This window comes from Lycorma delicatula, chromosome 5 (genome assembly GCF_047948215.1).
Source record: "Lycorma delicatula isolate Av1 chromosome 5, ASM4794821v1, whole genome shotgun sequence".
Lineage (NCBI taxonomy): Eukaryota > Metazoa > Arthropoda > Insecta > Hemiptera > Fulgoridae > Lycorma > Lycorma delicatula.
Window position 1 is genome coordinate 45,498,403 of NC_134459.1, and position 23,492 is coordinate 45,521,894.

General features: G+C 33.6%; 2 protein-coding genes across 3 annotated transcripts in view; both read left to right on the forward strand.

Moving 5' to 3' along the window:
* Positions 1–323, forward strand: part of LOC142324415 (charged multivesicular body protein 3-like) — a 39,774-nt gene extending 39,451 nt beyond the window's left edge. For both annotated transcript variants that reach the window (XM_075365244.1, XM_075365245.1), the window contains one exon: positions 230–323. In XM_075365244.1, the coding sequence (XP_075221359.1) occupies positions 230–287 (58 nt within the window). In that variant the 3' untranslated portion in view covers positions 288–323. The remainder of the gene's footprint in view (positions 1–229) is intronic.
* Positions 324–7,722: 7,399 nt separating this feature from the next.
* On the forward strand, positions 7,723–8,629 carry LOC142324416 (sodium leak channel NALCN-like). Its single transcript, XM_075365248.1, has 2 exons — positions 7,723–7,935; positions 8,409–8,629. Exons 1-2 carry the CDS (start codon positions 7,799–7,801, stop codon positions 8,485–8,487), a joined length of 216 nt encoding a protein of 71 aa, XP_075221363.1. The 5' UTR covers positions 7,723–7,798; the 3' UTR covers positions 8,488–8,629.
* The last annotated feature ends 14,863 nt before the right edge of the window (positions 8,630–23,492 follow it).

Genomic DNA, 23,492 nt, shown 5'->3' on the forward strand with positions numbered 1-23,492 from the left:
TAAGACAATACTATGGAATCATTTATTATTTCTTTACAAAACCTAGTGAAAGTGACAGTGATGATATGATGATTCTGATGACAGAAATCTCAGAAATTCTAATATTTCTTGTGAAGTGGGTGGTGTTCACCCTCTTTAATTAAAGTAGTTTTATCTACTTCTAACAGACTTAATATCTTTGCCAATTAATATGTTCTAATGTTTAATAACAACTTTTTTTTAAAATTAGGTGTGATTTAAAAAAGCGTCTCAAAATTGCTCACCCCTTACACTTACCTCCAAGCTAATTTAACCTGATGGCAAAAAATTTCGAGCTTTTATATATGATATTACTCAGAATATTTATTTTAAGAGATTTATCGCAGGAATGGTATTAAGAAACAGCTCCTCCTTGTTGTTTCTGTAAGTATATTCTGTTTGTAATATATGAATTAATCCTCTTTGTTTAATATTATTTTCTGCACGATTAAATAAACAAAACAAATAAACCAGTTTTCTGTTTTTATTCTTTTATTGATTTTAGGATAATATTGAATTTTCGTGTAATTATTTAATCATTGTCAATTCTAAGAATTTCATATATGTTTATTCGGGATAATCGCAGTTTAACTAATACATTGGTAGCATTTCAAAATTTTACATATTGAGTATTAATAAAAGAATTTTTATGTTTAGTGTGTGAAAAAAATTTTGTTTTTTCTTATTAAATAATTTACCATCTACTTATTTTATTAAATTAATTATTTTTTGAATTACCATTTAATTACTTTCAGACCATTATTGACGGACCATTTTTACATATGGTCTGCCTATGCAGTTCATACCATTACAAGATTCTGCCACAAATTTATTCAATCTCTACATTTTAAAATCGCTTCATTTCATACTACTATCACTAATTTTCAACATCATCTTCTTACACATTTCAAAAGCCTCTATCCTTTTTTTTGTTCTTCCTATTCTTTATGGTTCATAGCATAAAGTATTACAGTTCACATAACTGTTTATAATTTTAGAACATCTTTATAATTTTTAGATCCATAACTGATATTAGGAGATTTTTTTTATACATCAAAGTTTGTGGCAGCCTGTTTCTGACTGTACTTTAATTCACCGTATCTTTGAATTTTAATTTTATTACCTAAATAGAAAAATTCTGTTAATTTATGATTCATTTTGATATCTAATTCCACCATTATATCACATCTTCTTACCTTTGTTTTATTCATATTTACATTCACATAGAATTTTAACACAATCTTGGTTGTCAAAAGAAGTCTTGATTGTCCTTTATTTGTAGAACAAAACAAAGTGGAAAAATCAAAGTGCATTTGCTTTTCCCAGTTGAGAGAACATGTTGACTCTCGACTATATTTATATAGTAAACCAGTTGTCATGCACGCAGATTAGATTTCTAAGTATGTGGATTGACCAACGACTAACAAGGGTACAAATTTGAAGGAGCTGAAGGTAAAATGTCTAAAAATGTTAGACATGCTGAGAATTCTGTCTAATACCCATTGGGGAGCCAATCATATATGCATATTGCGCTTCTTCTGAGCTTTGGTCCATTCCTGCTTGGACTTTGGCTGTGTAGCTTATTCGTCGGCATGGGGCATCACTCTAAAGGTGCTCAATACAGTCAGTTTCTTCATCCATCTTGCCATGAGTGCATTACACTCAAGCCCTGTGGTAAATCTATTGGTGGACAGTGGTGAGCAGTCTCTATGGAATAGGCGGAAACAGATTGCTCCTATATGGCTCCGATTAAAATGCAACCGACTCATCCAACCTTTGATATAGTATTCTCCAACCAGCATGTTAATCGATACCAGGAACAGCCAAGATTTACTGCTCTGCTAGGCATCAGAGCTCAGCACCTTTTCTCAGCTCTAAGTATACAGTTGCCTTCAGTCCTTACTGTTGAACCATGTTATTACCCACCTTGGTGGCCTTCTCTTGTTAATTACTGCTTTGATCTATATCAGTTTAGTAAAAAGAACACATCCAATTTTTTTTTTCCAAAACAGATTTTATGATATAAATAGCTTGATTCCTGCTGCTATGGTTTGTACAGAGGCTCTAAAAACGATAATTCTGTTGAGTGTGCTTTTGTGGTTGGCAATAGAAAATACATGTTTGGCCTTCCCAGCATCACCAGCATTTTTTTTCACAGCTGCTTGCTATTAATAATGCCTTAAATATAATTACACAAAATTTCAACATATATTTGTTTGCTCAGATTCCACGAGTGCCTTGTAGGCGATTGGAATGCTACTATGAACAATAAAGTTTGTCCGATGAAGAACACCATTACCGTGGAGCTCCTCGTGCAGAAATAACTGTCAAGAGGAAGTTATCTGCCGTTTACAAATAGGGCACACTAGGCTCACTCATGGATATCTGATGATGCAAATTGATGCATGCCTTTGTGCTTGCTGTGACTGCCGACTAACAGTGCTCCACATTCTTGTGGATTGTGTCTGTTATGTGGTACAGTGTCACAAGTTTAACCTAGGGCCTAACATATGAACCGTTATAGGGGATAATGAAATATTGATACCTTATGTTTTACAATTCCTTAAGAGCCATCCGTTTATATTCAAATATTTGAATTACTATGTTTCAGCTATTTATGCCGTTTGTCATAAAGCAGATATTTTGATCATAGCATATGCTACAGGTAAAACTAAATACATTTTTCATTACATAAATATTTGCATTATACATACATTACATAAATACATTATTTCATTCAAAATAAATAATCGCGTTCAGGCGATGATAATGCTCAAAGCATTTTTCACCAAGAGAAAAAACAAATCAAAAGAAAGGGCCCTTGCATTATATCCTCATATGTGTTAAAACTGCCATAATATAGCTGCAAGGTGTTGCTTTTTTTCTTGTATATTGCTGTCGTTGAATGTAATGAAAACTTGAATGTAATGAAGATGCAGTTAAAAGGAGGTTATTATGGGTTACATTAATTTTTTATTTTTATTAATTTTGGATTTAATAGTAATTTTTTTTAATTAATTTTTTGAATTTTGTTCTTCATTATGTACATATCGCCTGCCCGTCACTCTCATAAATTGAGATAAGTCGTAACAAAGTAGATGTACTGGAAAGTGTATCTAGGAACGGATTTTGGGTTTTATTTATTTATAATAAATGTATTTTAACTGTTCAATTCAGTTAGGTCTGATAGGTTTTAGAAAAAAATTTTTTTGTCTCTTTTTTTTAATTTGATTTTTTTTTTATTTAGTTAATTGTACTGTAAGGGATAATTAAATTTTAATTTAGAATAATAATTTTTTTTAGTACCTTTTGTATCGGGGTTAATTAATTTCTTAGATTTATTTATTTTTTCCTGAATAATGAAGATTTACTTTAAATTGTATGTTACTGTTGTTGAATAATTATTTATAAGTTTGGGGTCATTTTGAAATGAAATTCGTTTTTTTTTATCTGGTAATTTGATTTAATCAAGAATTTTTTATTTTTTTCATTTTGAAATTTTAAATTAAGGTGGATAAGCTCTTTTTTTATATAATTTATGTTTTTTTTTTTTTTTTTTATTAATATCTTTTATCATTTTAAGTTCGTTGTAGATTAATTATTTTTTCTTTACCAATTTATTTTTTTACTTTATTTAAATAAATTATTTTATTTTTAATTATGATTAAATTAGCAGATTTGAAAATTTTAAATATGAATTAGGCAAAAAATAATTTCGCGTGTTTATCAAAAACATGTCCTTTTGTTGTTTATGGTTTGACCTGCTCAATGATTTTAAATAGCCGCAGTATTTTGACTGTGCTGAGGTAGCATAATAGTTAGTCTGGAATGAATGGTTTGACGATAATTATACTTTATTTTTTTAATTTAATTTGAATTTTGTTTTTAAGTTAAAAAGCTTAAATTTTGAAGAGGGACATAAGACCCTATAGATGTTTATTTTTTTATAATTTTTTTTTTTAGTTTATTTTTTTACAGTTACTTATTTGTTTTTGATCCTTTATTTTGATTTTAAGATTTAGATACCTTATGGATAACAGCATTATAAATCTGGAGAGTTCTTATTGATAGATTTGTTTGCGACCTTGATGTTGGATTAAAAATTTCTGTGGGGTAGGTTTTACAGTTTCGGTCTGTTTGACCTTTAACCCACCGGGTTGGTCTAGTGGTTAACGCGTCTTCCCAAATCAGCTGATTTGGAAGTCGAGAGTTACAGCGTTCAAGTCCTAGTAAAGCCAGTTATTTTTACATGGATTTGAATACTAGATCGTGGATACCGGTGTTCTTTGGCGGTTGGGTTTCAATTAACCACACATTTCAGGAACGGTCGAACTGAGAATGTACAAGACTACACTTCATTTACACTCATACATATCATCCTCTGAAGAATTATCTAAACGGTAGTTACCGGAGACTAAACAGGAAAAAGAAAAGTCTGTTTGACCTTTAAAATTTTACATGATCTGAGTTCAAGCCAGTATGAGCCAGGTTGGTTTCTATCTTCTTTTTTTTATTCTAATTGGTACAAAAGGATTTTTGGTAATATAATAATTTATTTACTAATTTGACAGATTTTAAGTCTTTAGATTTAGAATTTAATTATGTAATTTTACAGATAGTAAATGTTTATTTTTAGTTCTTTTTTTTTTTTTTTTTATTTATTTTTATTCTTCTGGGTGTTGCTTTTTTTACTTTATTTGAGCAGAAGGTATTAGGTTATATTCAGTTTCGTAAAGGTCCTAATAGAGGGTGGATTTATTTGGTTTATTACTTTAAAGTTGTTTAGAAGGGAGTTTTATTTTCTTGTTTTTGGTAATTATTCAATTTATTTTTTTATTCCTATTTAAGGTTTATCAGTTTCTTTTTTATTTTGATTGTTGTTTCCTTTTACTTTTAATTGTGTTGGATTTATTTATGGTTTATTTATTTATTTTTTATTTTTTTGTTATCTGGGTTAGGTGTTTATTTATTTAGGAGTTTATTTTAGTGCAGTACTCTGATGGAAATAAATTCTTCTGTAACAAACAACTAGATATAATAGAAGGGAATTATTATTTAATAATATTCAATAACCCTTCTGATATAACTTATCTTAAATAACTGTTGAATATTGCTTTCCTATAAAAATTTTGATGTAAAAAGATAGATATTCTGTGCCACCCATTCTGCTTTTTGTATTGGTTGGTTTGTTACTGCTTGTTACATCAATTTTCCAGTTAGTGTGACATGAATACAAAAGAAAAGGTTCAATATTTTAAAATTCACAAAAATCTATTTTATATCAAAATATATTTTACACGAATAACAAAAAGCTGAGCTTTGGTTATGTAATAAATCAACATGCAGAAATGATACAGAAATTATAAAAAAGATATGTTGTTTGAAGACAGTCAATCGCCTTTCAATAAAATAATATTGTTTACTTACTCGCTTGTAAATTATATAACTAGTCAGTTTTTACAAAAATGAATTTGAGACGGCAAAAATTTCAAATACAGCTTGGAAAAATTATTTGAGGAAGCTGTGCACTAATCGTTTACTGCAGAATTGTACTAATCCTATTTCGAATCCTGTTGAAATACATAAATCATATTTTATGCTTGTAAAATATTACATAGGGAAAATGCATCTTCAATATTAAGTTTTACAGTCATATGCCACAAAATCTAAGAAAGTTCCTGAATATTTTACAGATCAAAGCGGTCTTAAAATAGCTAAATCAAGATGCAATTTCACTAAAAATAACTATAATTTGAAAGTATACTGTGACCTAAATAGTGATTAGGACATGCAGTAAGCAGCCCCCATACTGTTAACAGTAATTAAAGTTTTGTGGACACAAAACTTTGCCGCATGCTTGTACCAAAAAATAGAACTGATACTGGGCCAGTATAAAATGTCGCAATAAAATTAAATATAAGATGAGCTTCTTTTCAATCTGTATTTATGTAAGTTCATGAACAGACAATAGCATAGGAAGATGATTTGTTCAAGCAGATATTCAATGGTATTGTTGAATTCTGGCCACAGTAATGATTAAAAACAGGTATAAGTAAGAGAATTTATTTTATACTTAATTAAAACTCACTTTTGATTCAAAATAAGCTCTAAACTTTTATATGTAAAGAATTTAATGATAAAACATGTTCCTTGTAAAAATATAGCTTCTTTAAGAACTTTGAATGTGATGTTGAAACAAAAGCTTAATCATCATAATAATATGGGTGGTTAAAGGATCTCCACGGTCAAAAAAAGTAAGATAAGTGCAGTCAAACATTAAAGACATGTTGACAGCTTTTTTTTGTCCATGTGAGCATTGATCACCATGAATTTCTTCCAGAAGGCAACACAATAGACAAGAATATTATCTTGAAGCAATGAAACGTCTTCATGATACTATCAGGAAAACCAAACTGTCATACTATGATAAAATTTTATTTTTAGTAAAAATGTCCAATAGGAATTAAATTATGCCGTGATTATCCACAATCAGTCTTCTCTGAATAAATCCATTTAACCTTGCGTTTTAAAATCATCCGTCAACTGCTCATTGAATGAAGCTTAAAATTTTAAAGAGAGCTTGAAAAGATACTGACCTAGGCGTACAGAGATGCTTAAAAAAATATATAATGCTAAGAAATGGTAAAAATTATGATGTATTTAAATTAAATAAATAAATGTGTTTTCTATAAAAGTAAAACACTCATATTGTTTGACGACATGGTGGTTTTTTGTTTTTTTATAAAAGTACAGTAGATGACTCTGTAATCTTGTAACCCTAATGTGACGATAGCAAAAAATAAATGTAGATTTATTAATTAATTAATTTTAATGTTAAAACAAAACATTAATGGTTAGTATGTCGTAAATAAAACTAATAGAAAAAATGCATTTGTAAATAGCAAATTTAGAGTGGGTTGTTTAAATGAAGTTCTTAAAAAAAAAACTTAATTTTTTAACTGTAATTTCACTTAATACAGTTTTGTCAATGCCAAATTGACCTGCAGCTGCTCACTAGGTGCACCCTGTTTTTGCTAATTTATGGGCTTACATTTTCCTTATTACATTTAAACATTTTTATAATGGTCAGTTTTCATATAAATACATAAGTAAAAACAGATTATTATTCATACTTGTGGTAGGCCAAACTCTTTCTTTCTATAATTTCTGTTAAAAAGAGTTAATAATTGAAATTTTAGTGGTTATTTAATTATCTTGTACCTAAAATGTACAAATGTTCTCCCATTACATTATTTGCTAATGATTTAATGCATAATATTAAGGTATATTAATTTTGGTAGAGTAAATCAAGGTACATATTCCGCAAACAGCTGGGGATTATTGTGTAGAGCTTATTTTTTTTTTTATTTTATTATTTGGCAATGTACCAATTCAAAAGGGGCTAATAATCCAATTACAGTCAGGTAATTAATATTATCAAAGCTCAGTTCAAACATTTCTGATAGTGCTAATAATTAAATCTCAACAACCAAAGGATATCAAATCCAAATAAAAGTAGATAACATAAAAATGGATTTCAACCTTAATTCTGCTCTATCATAGGACAGTACTGAGTGTTCATAAATGAAATTGTCTTTAAAATCTACAGAAAGGAAATGAGTAGATAAAATCTGAAATGATAACTACTCTTATTTAAATTAATCAAGGAAAATAATTGACTTTTTTCTATTTGTTACAGAATAACTTATCATACTCTGTGGGCTTTGTCATTGTCGTTCTTCGTTTTTTCACAATAACTGGAAAGCACGCAACATTAAAAATGCTTATGCTTACTGTTGGTGTTTCAGTTTGCAAAAGCTTTTTTATCATATTTGGAATGTTTCTTGTGGTCTTCTTCTACGCTCTTGCTGGGACAATCCTTTTTGGAACAGTTAAATATGGAGAAGGTATAGGAAGGTTAGTTAATGAGATAATTCATTTTAAAAATATTTGTTAAATTTATTTTTATTTATATTGAGTTTGATGCGTATAGTTATGTTTTATATTTTTAAATATTTTCTCACTTTTAAAATCTAGTTACAAATATTTAATGTTGGGATTACCATTGATGACGGAATTGCACAATACTTCAGAAACTGATAACATACGTCTCTCTATTTAGAAAGTATCTTTAATGTAATAAAGTAGTTTAAGGCACAATTTGCCATCCGGATTAACAAATATGTCTTAAATTAATATAAGGATAAATAAGAGTATTTTTTTTATGATAAATTTATTTTTTTATATTCATGATAAATTAAAAATTAATATTGTTTAACCTACAAAGTAGAAGTTATAATTCCAGAAAACTGTCAGATTAGTGAGCTATTATAAGCTGTAGTTGCTGTATAGATTTTCACTCAGATTTACTGGACTCATTGTATTTTCAGGAGAGCTAATTTTGGTTCACCAGTGACCGGTGTGGCAATGCTTTTCCGAATTGTTACTGGAGAAGACTGGAATAAATAATGCATGACTGTATGATACAACCTTCATATTGTACACCAGCTGACAACTATTGGGAAACTGACTGTGGCAATTTTGTAGCTTCTTTAATATACTTTTGTTCATTTTATGTTATAATAACATATATCATACTCAATCTTCTTGTTGGTAAGTTAAAATGTTCTATTATTAATTTTTAAATAATGATTAATTGTTATTTTATTAATAATAATAATTTACTTTTTCTAAATATCTTGGCCAAAGTATTGGAAATCAGACTTGTTGGATAATTTAGAAAAATCATTATTGGATCTTAATTGTTGGATTTTTAGTTAAAGATATTTTTTTTTGCATCTAGTCATTTTTATCTTGAACTCTTAATTTCTCCTTAATCTTTTTTACAAAGTAAATCTTTTTAGAATACTAATGTTATAGAAAAAGCCCTAATTAGTTTTTGTTTTAAAAAAAACTATGCCAAGTCTTGGCAGTTTCCTAATATTTCTGACACCAAGTATATATGTTAATAGTGTCTTTAAAGTGCCTTATTTGGTTGATGCTTCTAGTTAGAATTGAATGATACTAATGCAGAAGAATAGACAGATTTAAAGGATGTATCATTAGTAGTACTCCAAATAATAAAAAGGTTTGTGACAGAACTAGTGGCAAAAAGTGAAAGAAGTAGGAGAAATGGTAACTGAAAAAAAAAATGGAGCACAGAAGGGTACATCCGAAGGCAAAGGTGTTAGTATTTGGGGACATAATATTTTTTGGTACTGTGAAAGACATAAAAGAAGGGACTGAACAAATTGAATTTAAATAAAAAATGAAAGTCGAGATATATTGAAAGAAGCTGAAAAAATCAGTAGTAGCTGGAGAGGTATCTTGAAGAAGAAAGAACTAAGTGGGAAATTCAATAAGAAATAGCATTGTGTTTGTGCAGTGTTTTATGACAGCAAGGGTACTTTTTCTGGCAGAATTCATGAAACTTGTAACCACAATTATGTTAGAAGTTCATTATCGACTTCTAAAGAAGCTTTGGAGTTGAGTTCAGAAAACAGAGTGGGATGCTCAAAATGCTCAGAGTGGAAAAATTTTGTCAGAATATGCACCAATGGTGCTCATTCAATGTCTGGAAGATTCCAAATTATACAAGCATTTATTTTTTTGTCTTCAGTCATTTGACTGGTTTGATGCAGCTCTCCAAGATTCCCTATCTAGTGCTAGTCGTTTCATTTCAGCATACCCCCTACATCCTACATCCCTAATAATTTGTTTTACATATTCCAAATGTTGCCTGCTTGCACAATTTTTACCTTTACCTGTCCCTCCAATATTAAAACGACTATTCCAGAATGTCTTAATATGTGGTCTGTAAGTCTGTCTCTTCTTTTAACTATATTTTTCCAAATGCTTCTTTCTTCATCTATTTGCCGCGATACCTCTTCATTTGTCACTTTATCCACCCATCTGATTTTTAACATTCTCCTATAGCACCGCATTTCAAAAGCTTCTGATCTCTTCTTCTCAGATACTCCGATTGTCCAAGTTTCACTTCCATATAAAGCGACACTCCAAACATACACTTTAAAAATCTTTTCCTGACATTTAAATTAATTTTTGATGTAAACAAATTATATTTCTTACTGAAAGCTCGTTTAGCTTGTGCTATTCGGCATTTTATATCGCTCCTGCTTCGTCCATCTTTAGTAATTCTACTTCCCAAATAACAAAATTCTTCTACCTCCATAATCTTTTCTCCTCCTATTTTCACATTCAGTGGTCCATCTTTGTTATTTCTACTACATTTCATTACTTTTGTTTTGTTCTTGTTTATTTTCATGCGATAGTTCTTGCGTAGGACTATATCTATGCCGTTCATTGTTTCTTCTAAATCCTTTTTACTCTCAGCTAGAATTACTATATCATCAGCAAATCGTAGCAACTTTATCTTTTCACCTTGTACTGTAACTCCGAATCTAAATTGTTCTTTAACATCATTAACTGCTAGTTCCATGTAAAGATTAAAAAGTAACGGAGATAGGGAACATCCTTGTCGGACTCCCTTTCTTATTACGGCTTCTTTCTTATGTTCTTCAATTGCTGTTGCTGTTTGGTTCCTGTACATGTTAGCAATTGTTCTTCTATCTCTGTATTTGAACCCTAATTTTTTTTAAAATGCTGAACATTTTATTCCAGTCTACGTTATCGAATGCCTTTTCTAGGTCTATAAACGCCAAGTATGTTGGTTTGTTTTTCTTTAATCTTCCTTCTACTATTAATCTGAGGCCTAAAATTTCTTCCCTTGTCCCTATACTTTTCCTGAAACCAAATTGCTCTTCTCCTAACACTTCCTCCACTCTCCTCTCAATTCGTCTGTATAGAATTCTAGTTAAGATTTTTGATGCATGACTAGTTAAACTAATTGTTCTGTATTCTTCACATTTATCTGTCCCTGCTTTCTTTGGTATCATTACTATAACACTTTTTTTGAAGTCTGACGGAAATTCCTCTTTTTCATAAATATTACACACCAGTTTGTATAATCTATCAATCGCTTCCTCACCTGCACTGCGCAGTAATTCTACAGGTATTCCGTATATTCCAGAAGCCTTTCTGCCATTTAACTCTTTTAATGCTCTCTTAAATTCAGATCTCAGTATTGTTTCTCCCATTTCATCCTCCTCAACTTCCTCTATAACACCATATTCTAATTCATTTCCTCCGTATAACTCTTCAATATATTCCACCCATGTATCGACTTTACCTTTCGTATTATACATTGGTGTACCATCTTTGTTTAACACATTATTAGATTTTAATTTATGTACCCCAAAATTTTCCTTAACTTTCCTGTATGCTCCGTCTATTTTACCAATGTTCATTTCTCTTTCCACTTCTGAACACTTTTCTTTAATCCACTCTTCTTTTGCCAGTTTGCACTTCCTGTTTATAGCATTTCTTATTTGCCGATAGTTCCTTTTACTTTCTTCATCACTAGCATTCTTATATTTTCTACGTTCATCCATCAGCTGCAATATATCGTCTGAAACCCAAGGTTTTCTACCAGTTCTCTTTATTCCGCCTAAGTTTGCTTCTGCTGATTTAAGAATTTCCTTTTTAACATTCTCCCATTCTTCTTCTACATTTTCTACCTTATCTTTTTTACTCAGACCTCTTGGGATGTCCTCCTCAAAAATCTTCTTTACCTCCTCTTCCTCAAGCTTCTCTAAATTCCACCGATTCATCTGACACCTTTTCTTCAGGTTTTTAAACCCCAATCTACATTTCATTATCACCAAATTATGGTCGCTATCAATGTCTGCTCCAGGGCAAGTTTTGCAGTCAACGAGTTGATTTCTAAATCTTTGCTTAACCATGATATAATCTATCTGATACCTTGCAGTATCGCCTGGCTTTTTCCAAGTGTATATTCTTCTATTATGATTTTTAAATCGGGTGTTGGCAATTACTAAATTATTCTTCGTGCAAAACTCTATAATTCGGTCCCCTCTTTCATACCTTTTGCCCAGCCCATATTCACCCACTATATTTCCTTCCTTGCCTTTTCCAATGCTTGCATTCCAATCTCCAACTATTATTAAATTTTCATCTCCTTTTACGTGTTTAATTGCTTCATCAATCTCTTCGTATACATACTCTACCTCATCATCATCATGGGCGCTTGTAGGCATATAGACGTTAACAATTGTTGTCGGTTTAGGTTTTGATTTTATCCTTATTACAATGATTCTATCGCTATGCGTCTTGAAATACTCCACTCTCCTCCCTATCTTCTTGTTCATCACGAAACCTACTCCTGCCTGCCCATTATTTGACGCTAAGTTAATTACTCTAAAGTCACCTGACCAAAAGTCGTCTTCCTCTTCCCACCTAACCTCACTAATTCCTACTATATCCACATTCACCCTATCCATTTCCCTTTTTAAATTTTCTAGCCTACCAACCTTTTTCAAGCTTTTAACATTCCACGCTCCGACTCGTAGAATGTTATTTTTTAGTTTTCTGGTGACTCCTTCCTTTAGTAGTCCCCACCCGGAGATCCGAACGGGGGACTATTTTAACTCCGGAATATTTTACCAAGGAAGGCGCCTCCATTATTCTTATGTGAAAATGCAGAGAGCCACATTTTCTTGGAAAAAAACAGCTGTAGTTTTCCATTGCTTTCAGCTGCGCAGTACTCAGAGGACTGAGTGATGTTGATATGGCTGTTTAAGTCATTCTGACTCACGTCCCTAACAACTACTGAAAGAGCTGCTGCCTTCTTTCAGGAATCATTCCTTAGTCTGGCTCTCAACAGATACCTCTCCGATATGGTTGCACCTTCGGTCCAGCTACTCTGTATCCCTGAGCACTCAAGCCCCCTCACCAACGGCAAGGTCTCATGATTCATAGAGGGGGATTTATAAGCATTTGTGAAACAAAAATCTCCACAGTTTGTCTGGACACATTGCATCATCCACAGAGAAGCTCTGGCTTCTAAAGAAATGAGTCCTGATCTGAATATTGTGCTAATGATGCTTGTAACCATCAGTAAATTATATAAAAATGAGAATAATTCTAAAATCAAGAAATTTTCTGCACTTTGTAAAGACATGGGTGCAGTACATTCAGCGTTACTATTTTTTTGGTGAGGCAAGATAGTTATCAAGTGGGAAATGTTTGCAACGTGTTTTTGATTTAAGAAATGAAATAGCCATTTTTCTAGAAGAGGAAACCGACTGGAAGCCGAAACGTTTTGAGATAATTTATTTGTGATTGAATTGGTCAACATATTCAAGAAATTAAATACTTTGAATCTTCAACTCCAAGGAACAAATACACATGTTGGATACGAGTGATAAAGTTAATGCTTTTTGTAGAAAATTGGAATTATGAAGCGGAAATTTAAAGTTAAAAAACCTAGAAATGCTTACAAATGTGAATGAATGTGTTAAAACTTACAAAGCTGAAGAACAACATGTGAAATTTATTTTTGTAACCATTGAAAATTATTTAGCCATGCTGGCAAAGAATTTAAAAAAGTATTTTCTTTACGAGAGGGTTGGGATCCATTTCAAAATACTCCCGAAGGGCTCCCAACTGCCAAAGAAGAAATCTTTTTATACTTCACGGCAAGTGGCAAAATCAAAAGACAATTTAATAATAATTCACTCTCTGAATTTTGGGCAGCGATGGAAGATGAGTTTTCTGCACTGAAAGCAAGAGCATTTCGTATACTATTACTATTTTCAATATCCTACCTTTGAGAAACCGAATTTTCTGCAGTGGCTGCTTTGAAGGGGAAATATAGATCTCAGCTAAATATAGAAAAAGAACTCAGAGTGTCTGTGTATAATATTAATTAAACCTTCCTTTGAAAAACTTTGCTAACTTACTACTAACTAAAACTAAACTAACTAGTTAGTAAGTAAGTAAACTAGCATGGTTAGTTATGATATCTGTAATATGTGTCCAAGTATACCCGTAGAAGCCATTATTAATATATTAAAGAAAATATTAGTACAAAATCATGAAGGTCCCTTGTTTATTTAAAACGTCATTGTTATTATAAAAACATATGCTAACAAAATTATTTTAGTTTTGATAACAAATATTACAACAAAGAAAGTACGCTACTGAAGTCATCCACATTGTCTGAGATTTTAACACAGTAGTTTGAAGATAAAATAGTTTATGGGCTTACACATACATATGATATTTTACTGTGGATTAGATACGTTGATGATATTTTTGTAGTCTATAATCTGGTCATAAATGAAGAACATTTAATAATCTTCAATAATTTACACTCAAACTGTAATGATTTGAAATTTATATTTGAAATTGATAACAATAGAAAAATAAATTTTGATGTTGGTATTAATTTTAGTAAAAATAATCAATGTATAACTTCAGTATATAGGAAACCAACATCCAACAAAACCACAATACATAGAGCTTCAAATCACCCATGGTCACATAAGATTAGTACTTATACAAATATGATAAATAGAGGAATTAATTATACAAAAAATAACGGGAATAAAAATGAATGAAACAAAAAATTAAATATTATTATAAAACAGATTGCTATATAATAGTTATAATAAACGAATGGTAAAAATTAAAAATAACACAAATTTAAAACCAGAAAATAACGCACAAAAAATTGACTGTGTGTATTTAAAATATGTATATACTGATAAAATAGTCGAACACATTACAAAGGTTTTTTTTCGACCATTCCTAAACAACCCAAAGCAACTGGTCCTCACCATTAAGCAAAACTCAGTCACCTCGGAGTGTCGTGGCAGCAGACTGCCCTTCCTGACTTGCCTCCTCTGAGGTTCTCTCATTGGGGTCCTCCTAGTTTCATCAGGATATGTTGATCTCCCCATCTAGGTTGCCGACACCTCCTTCCATTAGGAGGCTGCCCTCCCCATTCCTAACCTACCAGTTCCAAGCATGTGTTTCACATGTCCTTCACTGCTCGTGACCCTCACACACCTCGAGGGTCCCTTATGCCATCATCAGGGAGTCCCGGTTCTTCTACACTTGCATGTAATTGAGCCAGGGCACCCTAGGCATAAAGGCTGCCTCCCTATCTCTATACGTCACCACATTTCAACCCTGGTCTTTAACTTAACATTAACTTCCTCCTCCTCCTTATGTTTCCTCCTTCTCCCTTACTTACAGCAACTAGTTTCCCTAGCCATTGAGCACGTGCTCTCCTTCCCCTCTTCCCTTCCCCTTGCCACCTTTCACTTTTTCTTTCCCATTAGCAATAGGGGAAAGTTAACCTACCTTCCGTATCGCGAGGATGCACCTAGTACATGGTGAGTGACATGCATGCCCTGGTGAATTTACACACGATATACAGAATAATACAAAATCTTATTGGTTTACAATGGACCATTGAACACATAATATTACACAAGATACAATTTAACACTTAAAATACTATTTAAACCTTAATGAAATACACAAGATCTGCATACACATTATTGAATTCCCAATACTAACATTTACAAATTAATTTATTTATGGTCTCCTCTCAGTATAGCTTTTAGTGTCCTTTGTTTTAGACAACGTATACACAAAAATTAATCATACATTTACATCAAAATAATTGAACACTTAAATTACAATACCATTAGCTATCAACAATTTACCCAAAATCCACATATTGGTGTGAATTTTCACAAACTAGTATGAGAATATACATTTACATTTGACAAGTGATAACATTTCATATACACAAAAATACAAATTACAAATTATCAGAATACAATTGACTCCTTAATTGCAATATTATTTAACTATTCTATGTGTGGAACTTAAAATTAACAACGAAAATTCTTATTCTACATCCTCCTCTCAGTATTATTCCTTGCACTCTCAGTTTGGATATCATGTTCTCCAGGCATTAAGATCCTCTACCGGCGCCCTGTCCTTTCCACTTCTTCCTTGTATCAGAGTATTCGGGTGACCCACTCCTACATCGCTCTCCAGTGGCCTTCCCCTCAGTGCATGTATTCTACCACTGTGTCAAGGGTAAGTTCATCTACCCCTAACTCATGCCTTAGTTGGGCCCACCTATTGCAAAGGAAGAAGGTGTTCTGGGGTGTTCTCCTCCACACAGTAAACACACCCAGAGTCCTCTCTCAAGTGAAATCTCTGCAGGTATACGTCAAAGTCACCGTGGCCTGTCAGGAGATGGGTTAGATGGTATCCCAGCTCCCCCTTCATTTGCCTATTCCACGGTTCTATTCATTTTGTCAACCTCCAGGTCCATCTTCTTTTGGTCGAGGTGTCCCAAATCTCTTGCCATTCTTCTATCATCTGCCTATGCGCCTGGGCAGCAGTCATGCCAACCCTCCTATTTACTCCTATTTAGAAGACAGGTTGGCGGAAGACCTCTTCTTTTTCCTGTTTAGCCTCCCTTTAGATAATACTTCAGAGGATGAATGAGGATGATATGTATGAGTGTGAATGAAGTATATTCTTGTACATTCTCAGTTCGACCATACCTGAGATGTGTGGTTAATTGAAACCCAACCACCAAAGAACATCGGTATCGACGATCTAGTATTCAAGTCCGTGTAAAAATAGCTGGCTTTACTAGGACTTGAACGCTGGAACTCTCGACTTCCAAATCAGCTGATTTGGGAAGACGCGTTCACCACTAGACCAACCCGGCGGGTTTGGCAGAAGACCTGCCAACACTCTGACCGCCTCCCCTGAAACCGTCCTGTATGCCGCCGATACACTTAGCGCTGCCCTTCTCTGCACCGCATCCAGTATGGCAGAATTCTTTCTGAAAGCCATCGCTTCTCCCCATGCCGGGGCTGCATACAGCGCGATTGAGGTGGTCACTGACATGATGAATGTTCTGGTTGAAGTCTTAGGGGGTTCCTACTCTTGGCATTACCCTTGTCAATGCCATTGACATCTGATGCCCCTTCTGCATGACCTGGTTGACATGTTCTCCAAAGCTCCTCCTTCTATCCAGCTACACTCCAGAGTACTAGGCCACCCCAACTTGCCACATCCTAACTCCATCGACCACAAGGGTGATCTTCCTCAGTCTTCGTCGGCCAGCCATCACTAAAACAAAGGTCTTTTCCAGGGCCAGCCTTAGCCCCTTCGCATTTAGCCATCTACTTACTTTTGTTATCGCCGTGTTAGCTGTATCTTCCGCTTCACCGTCACTGGCCCCTGAGACCAGCAGCACCAGATCGTCTGCATAGGTCACGACCTCCGTGTCCCCAGGCACTCTAGCCTGAGTACTCCGTTGAAAACAATATTCCATAGGAGGGGTTCCAATACCTAACCCTGCGGCTCCCCCTCCCCATGAATATAGAAGTCGCAGCCCACGCCTCCTTCTGACGTCGCCTTTACTCTCCGGTTATTTAAATAGTCGTTAACCAACGCTCTTATGTATAGGCTTATTTCCCTCCATTCCAGTTCTTCCATGACAGCTGAACAAGGAACGTTATTGAAAGAGTTCTTTACATAAAGCAGTACCACCACCGTATTCTCCTCCAGCGCCAGGTGCCCGCTGCCTTCTGATTTGCCCAGGAGACCACCCTCTCTACTGCATCTATAGTAGACCTCTCATTCCTGAACCTGAACTGATTCTGTGAGAGGTCTCCCTTTCTTTTCTTGTCTGAGAGCCTTCCTGCCAAGAGGCAAATACCTTTCCCATTGTGCTAAGCAGGCACAATGGGCAGTATCCTCCAGGTATTCCCATTTGCATCTCTGCCTTTGGGAGTAAGACCAATCTGGCCTCCTTCCAGCATTCCAGGAATTGACCATCCTGTACCGCAATATTTATTGCTTCCAAAACTGGCCAAGGGTGGCTTTCCATCAGTTTTTTCATGACCAGCCCCGGAACACCATCCGATTCTGAACTCGTTTTAACATTTATCTCTCTTGTTACCAGCATGGTTTCACCCACCTTGAAGCGCCTTGATTGCCCCAGCTCTATTCTTTCTCACTGATGATGTTGTGCTGGGAAAAGCTCACGTACGACTCCCCTCACTTGGTCTTCTGTGAGAGTAGACAGGCGTCTCCATCACAATCTGGTATGTCTGCCCCCAAGGGTTATTGTCTATTTCAGCCCAAAGCTTCCTCCAAGCTTCCCTTTTTTGCTCCTTGATTTCTGCTGTGAGCCTTTTCCTGGCTGCCTTTTGTTCTTCTACTAGCATCAGATCATCTTCCCCATGTCTCCTTTGGTCTTCTTTGTGCACTCATGACTTCCCCTCTTAGTTCAGCAATCCTCGTTGTCCACCAGTAGGCCCTTCTCCTTCTTAAACCCCTAACAGGAGCTACGCTGTTGGATTCTTCTTTGAGGTCCTCATGAGTACCTCCAGCTCGTCCAGTGGGTTCTGCTCAAATCTAGCAGCTCATGCTTCCACTTTCCTTTACACCTGTGCTTCATTGGGCCCCAGATAGTCTGGATTTCCTCTTGATCCACATTTCACCCCTCCATCTGGAAGCTGATACCACAATGATCACTGGCGAAGTCCGTGAATAGGACCTGCCATTCTACCACTCTCCTCACCGTGCCTTCAGACACAAAGGTTACATCCACCACCAATCCTCTGCCCCTTCCTATAAATGTTGGATCCCCTCCATCATTAATGCAAGTTAGTGGGAGAGAACCAACCACCACCAAGAGTTTGTCCACACACACTGACACTTGCTTGTTTTCAACAGTAGTCTTCCTCTCCTCTCTCTATTTTTATTTTCGCATATCTCCCAATTATGTCATAGATGGCCATGTCTCCTTTTCTATCAGTGATTCATCCATGGGCCACCCAACATCTGTTTAGGTTAATTTGTAATATTCTCATTTCTGACGTAATTTGTTACAACTGAAGCTTCCAATTCTTTCTCCTTCTTTCCTGCAAGATACACATCTGGTGGGTTCCTTAGATTCTTCTCTGAAGTGACCTAAGGCTCCACAGTTGTAGCAATTACATGACCTGTTGGGGCCTCTGCATTCTACAGCCTTGTGGCCTGGCTCCCAACATCTATAGCATGATTCTACTTCCCTCCTCGGCTCCACTCAACATGAGTGCCAACAAGTAGCCTCCTTTTCTATGTCAACCTTCCTGCATGTTTCTGGGCCAGGACCATCATGGCATTCTTCATGCTGCCGAATGCAGGGCGCAGTGAGGTAACACGTATTTCTTCATCAGCTCCAACTTCCTTTTTTACCGCCTCAGTCAATTCTTCCTTCATGGTTTCTAGGTCGAGATCTTTGATATGGACTGACACCATTCTCTCCCCTTTTGACCTGTCCATCACCACCAGTCCTTGGATCTGTGACCCACCCCTTGATTTCAGTGTGGTTCTTCCCTCACTGTTTTCTTTCAGCCTAACTTTCACCTTTTCTCTTGGTCCCTTTCGCACTGAAAGGATATCTTCTGCCAGGTCATTCCCTACACACCTCTTAACATCCTTCAGGAGGGTGTGCATAGGTGGCACCCTCCTTTCTCATTGTCACCATGACCGTCTTTGGGCCCAGTGGAGTCCCTCTCGTTTACTTGCTCCTTTACCAAACAGGTATAACGGAGCTTTAAGTCCCCACCGGACACACCAGTATTCTGTCGCTTTTCTTGTTAGTACGGCCTATGTCTTCATTGGCTGCCACTATTCCAATCTACCTTTTTTCTGCCTTCCAAAGCTTGTTCAGCCCGTCCACCATGTGCTTTGTCCTCTGGTCTTCATCACCTGCTACCAGTAGGACATACGCGGATGCAGACCCTGCTTCCTTGTTTTCTTATGTTTTCCTATTATGTTTATTTGCATCACGTCCTTCAGTAAAAGTTCTGAATGTAAGTTTCCTTTCATCAGTCTGGCATGTGCTCCTGGCGTCTTGGAGCACACATGCCTTGCATACGGTGCCTCCTTGTTACCTTTTAGGTCCAGTACATATTGGTATATGTTCTGGACCTAAAACCAAACCTTTGTAATGTAAACAAAGGTTTGTGATAATAATAAGTTCAAACCTGCATACAAAACGAATAACCACATAATAAAACATTTAATAAGTAATATACGTAATAATACTTCTGATATATAGAATTTGAATGGTATTTATAAAATTGTATGTAATGATTGTGGCAATATTTATTTTTGGTAAGATCACTATATCTTTTAAAGCTAGATTTATAAAACATTTTAGAAGTTATAAAAAAAGTAAACTGGGTTTTTTGAATGTATCGGATCATTTTATTAAAAATAAACACACAATATCAGATATTCAGACAAACTTAAAAATATTAGGAATTAAAAAATGCAATATGGATAGGATTAACAGGATTTCGGTTTTGACATTTTAGAAAGGTATTGTATATATAAACATAAGAATAATGTGATCAACCTTCAAACAGAATACAAGGATGACAGTAGTATAAAGGCTGCAGTATTTGATCTGTCAATATAGTCAGTAGGGTAAATTCAGTGAAACGGCTGGCACATGATTTTTCTTTGCTTAAGTTTTTGTTTTTACTTTAAAAGTTTTAATTTTTATCTTTGTTTTAATTATATTTTTACATTTTAATTTTAACTTAATTGATAAATTTTTATAATTTTAAACAATTTTTTGTTTTTTGTCTCTTGTTTTGATTATAATTTTAAAAAATGTTTAATTTAATTAAAAGTTTTAAAATTTTTTTATAAGACTTCAAAGTATGATAAGTTAAATTTAATTTGTTTAAAATATTTTTAACTTATCACAAATTATAAGCGAATAAATGGTATGTTTTCATGGATTGCAAGTTTATGATGTTTTTTTGTATGCAGCTGATGATGCGAATCAAGTTCACAAAACCACTTCTATTTGTGTAATGAAATCCTATTTCAATTATTCAGTACTTAGGGTTGATCTCTTAAATATAAATTAATATATCTATTTATATAGCAGGGGGGTTCTTTAATATGGAAGCTATAAATATAATAGCTTGTATTTTATATTTATATAGCAGAGGGTTCTTTAATATAAAATAATTATTATTCAGAGCCCCCTCCCCAGACTGCATTTAAATATTTTCATTGAAGGAAAAAATTTTCTTATCAATATAAGACCTGGTAAGATCTTAATCATTACACATCCTTAAATGCCTGCTATTTCTACAACATGAAAAATATATTTAAACAAATTAAAACTGTCGATTGATTGGTCACCCATTATTTTATTGAATACTGCTGCATAATGATATTTAATCCTTTATTTTCATACCTCGTTTTCTTTTTTTTTAGTTCAGTTTTTTCTGGCAGTCATATTTTTCATTTTTATAGTTCTTTTTATTATATTACTCCAGATATACTGGTTAAATTATGAAATACTCATCAGTTGAATTATGCAGGGTGATGAAATGTGCTCACATTGAACACTTGTAGGAAAAACTTGCTAAGAAATTTGAAAAGGAAGCACCAGTGAAAAGTGTTACTCAGAATTTAGTTGAAAAATTACACGAAACGGGTTCAGAGTTAGACCAGAAACATGCCCAACACAGTCAGTTTGAACATCACATGTTTTGATAACATTCATGGAATACAGGTGTTTCATAAGCTAACTAATGTCATTCAAAAGGATTTACTACTGTCAGTGGTTCAAGAATTTCATTAGAGGCAACATTGGCATTTTAAATAGTGTTTTTCACAGATGAAGAAAGTAGTCTGAACTATTGAACCAGGGGTAATGAAAACCTGCACAGATGTCTTTGATTCTCCCCTACATCCACAAAAAGTAGATGTATAGTATGCGATATCAAGGTGACAAATAATAGGACCCTTGTTTTTTAAAAAACTTGGATGATGCTGTCTACCAAAAAATGATCCTACAGTTCATAGCCTTGCTGCAAGAGGAAAAGCGTAACAGCCAGTTGCAACAAGACAGCACCACTTGCTGTACAACTCATTCTATTACAGAGATGTTACAGGATTTTTTTAATGGAGCAGTAAGAAAGATCCTATAAAAAATCAAGTTTTTTATAGGAGCAGTCCACACACCCTGCAAGAATTGAACGAAAGACAGACATTAAAAATTCCATTCAGGAAATAGATGGGATACAGCTTACAATAGTAGCCTGGAACACAGTTAAACGTGTTGACAAGTGCATAGAAGTGGATGGATATTTAAACACCTGTAAATTATTATGTAAGTGTTTGCCAGTAAATTATTATTTGTAGACTAAACTAAGTGATGGGACCTCTTTTAAGTTGAACCCTACTTAAAAAGTTATGAAATCAATCCAGAACAGCAGTACAACAAAGGGGTATTGTTTTCTGCATAACAATGTTCAGTTTCATTCAAGTGAAACATTTTCAGCCTATCCTGGACTTAGGACCAAGTAACTACCGTCTGTTCGACAAAGTCCATGTCCAGAAGTTCGACAAAGGTCCATCAGTGCAGAAATACTGTTATGTTAAGTTCTTGAATCTGGTGAAGTAATGTTATATATGTAACTTTAACTTCATACATTAATCTTTTTTTCTGCTGAATTGTTCTTAGAATACACACAAACCAGAAAGAGACCAGTGGGTTAAATAAATATATCTCACTAAAACTATGTGATACTTTTTTCTTACTAGCATCTAACTTTTCAGGGGCTTATAGACTAAAAAATGTAGTTATTACTAGTTTACTTGATTGAGTGTGTAAATAAAATATTTTTCTTTAATTGGAATTCAGTCTCTTTAATTAAAAAAAAAAAATGGATAGTGCCAATTTTCTTAGCCATTTAAAACGTATGGTTACTATACACTTGTAAAGATACGTCCACATTTGTACCACTTGCATTCATTTAGCCCTAATGCTGCTATAAGTTGGTATATTTAGTTGTAAATGTTTCCCAGTCCAGTTATAGTTATTTTAATAATTGCTGTTTTATATTTTTGATGATACCTTATGGCTGCAATATCATTAAGAAATGAAAGAGGTATTCATAATACATGTTAAAGCGTATTAACATTATATTGTGTCATTAGATGTATACTGCCTTAATATTTGAATTTAGTTCAACTTAATAAAAACAAAGATTATTAAATTTGTAGGTAATTTTTTTTAAATTGGCACCCTGAAATATGGATTCAAAAATGTGGGTGAATTAAGAAAGTTAAAAAATGATGTTAGAGTTAACATGATGCAGTAATGTTGAAATTAATTTTTATTTAAGATTTGTTACGAATAAAACATAACTTTATAAATTAAAGTTAAAATTTTTTTTTACATTAAAATTTATGATTCAAAATTGCTTAAATAGATAATAGAATGTCATTTTTTATTTTTTTTAATAATTTCTATTTTAGAACTTAAAATACTTTTGTTAAAACATTGTATTTCTATTTTATAAAATTCATGAAGACAGTTTATAAACTCTTTAATTTTGTTTTCTAATTGTTGATTTTTATATCTGGTTAAGAAATAAAAGCCTAGTCTACTGTTATATATAGAAGTATATGCTGTTTGCTTGTCAGAAACAGAGAATACTCAAAAGTTTTGTGTGTGTGTGTAT

Bases quoted from the DNA above. Each gene is read 5' to 3' on its own strand.
- LOC142324416 (XM_075365248.1), top strand. From the start codon at position 7,799: ATGCTTATGCTTACTGTTGGTGTTTCAGTTTGCAAAAGCTTTTTTATC. The intron at 7,936-8,408 runs GTTAGTTAATGA...TTGTATTTTCAG, and splicing joins TATGGAGAAGGTATAGGAAG to GAGAGCTAATTTTGGTTCAC.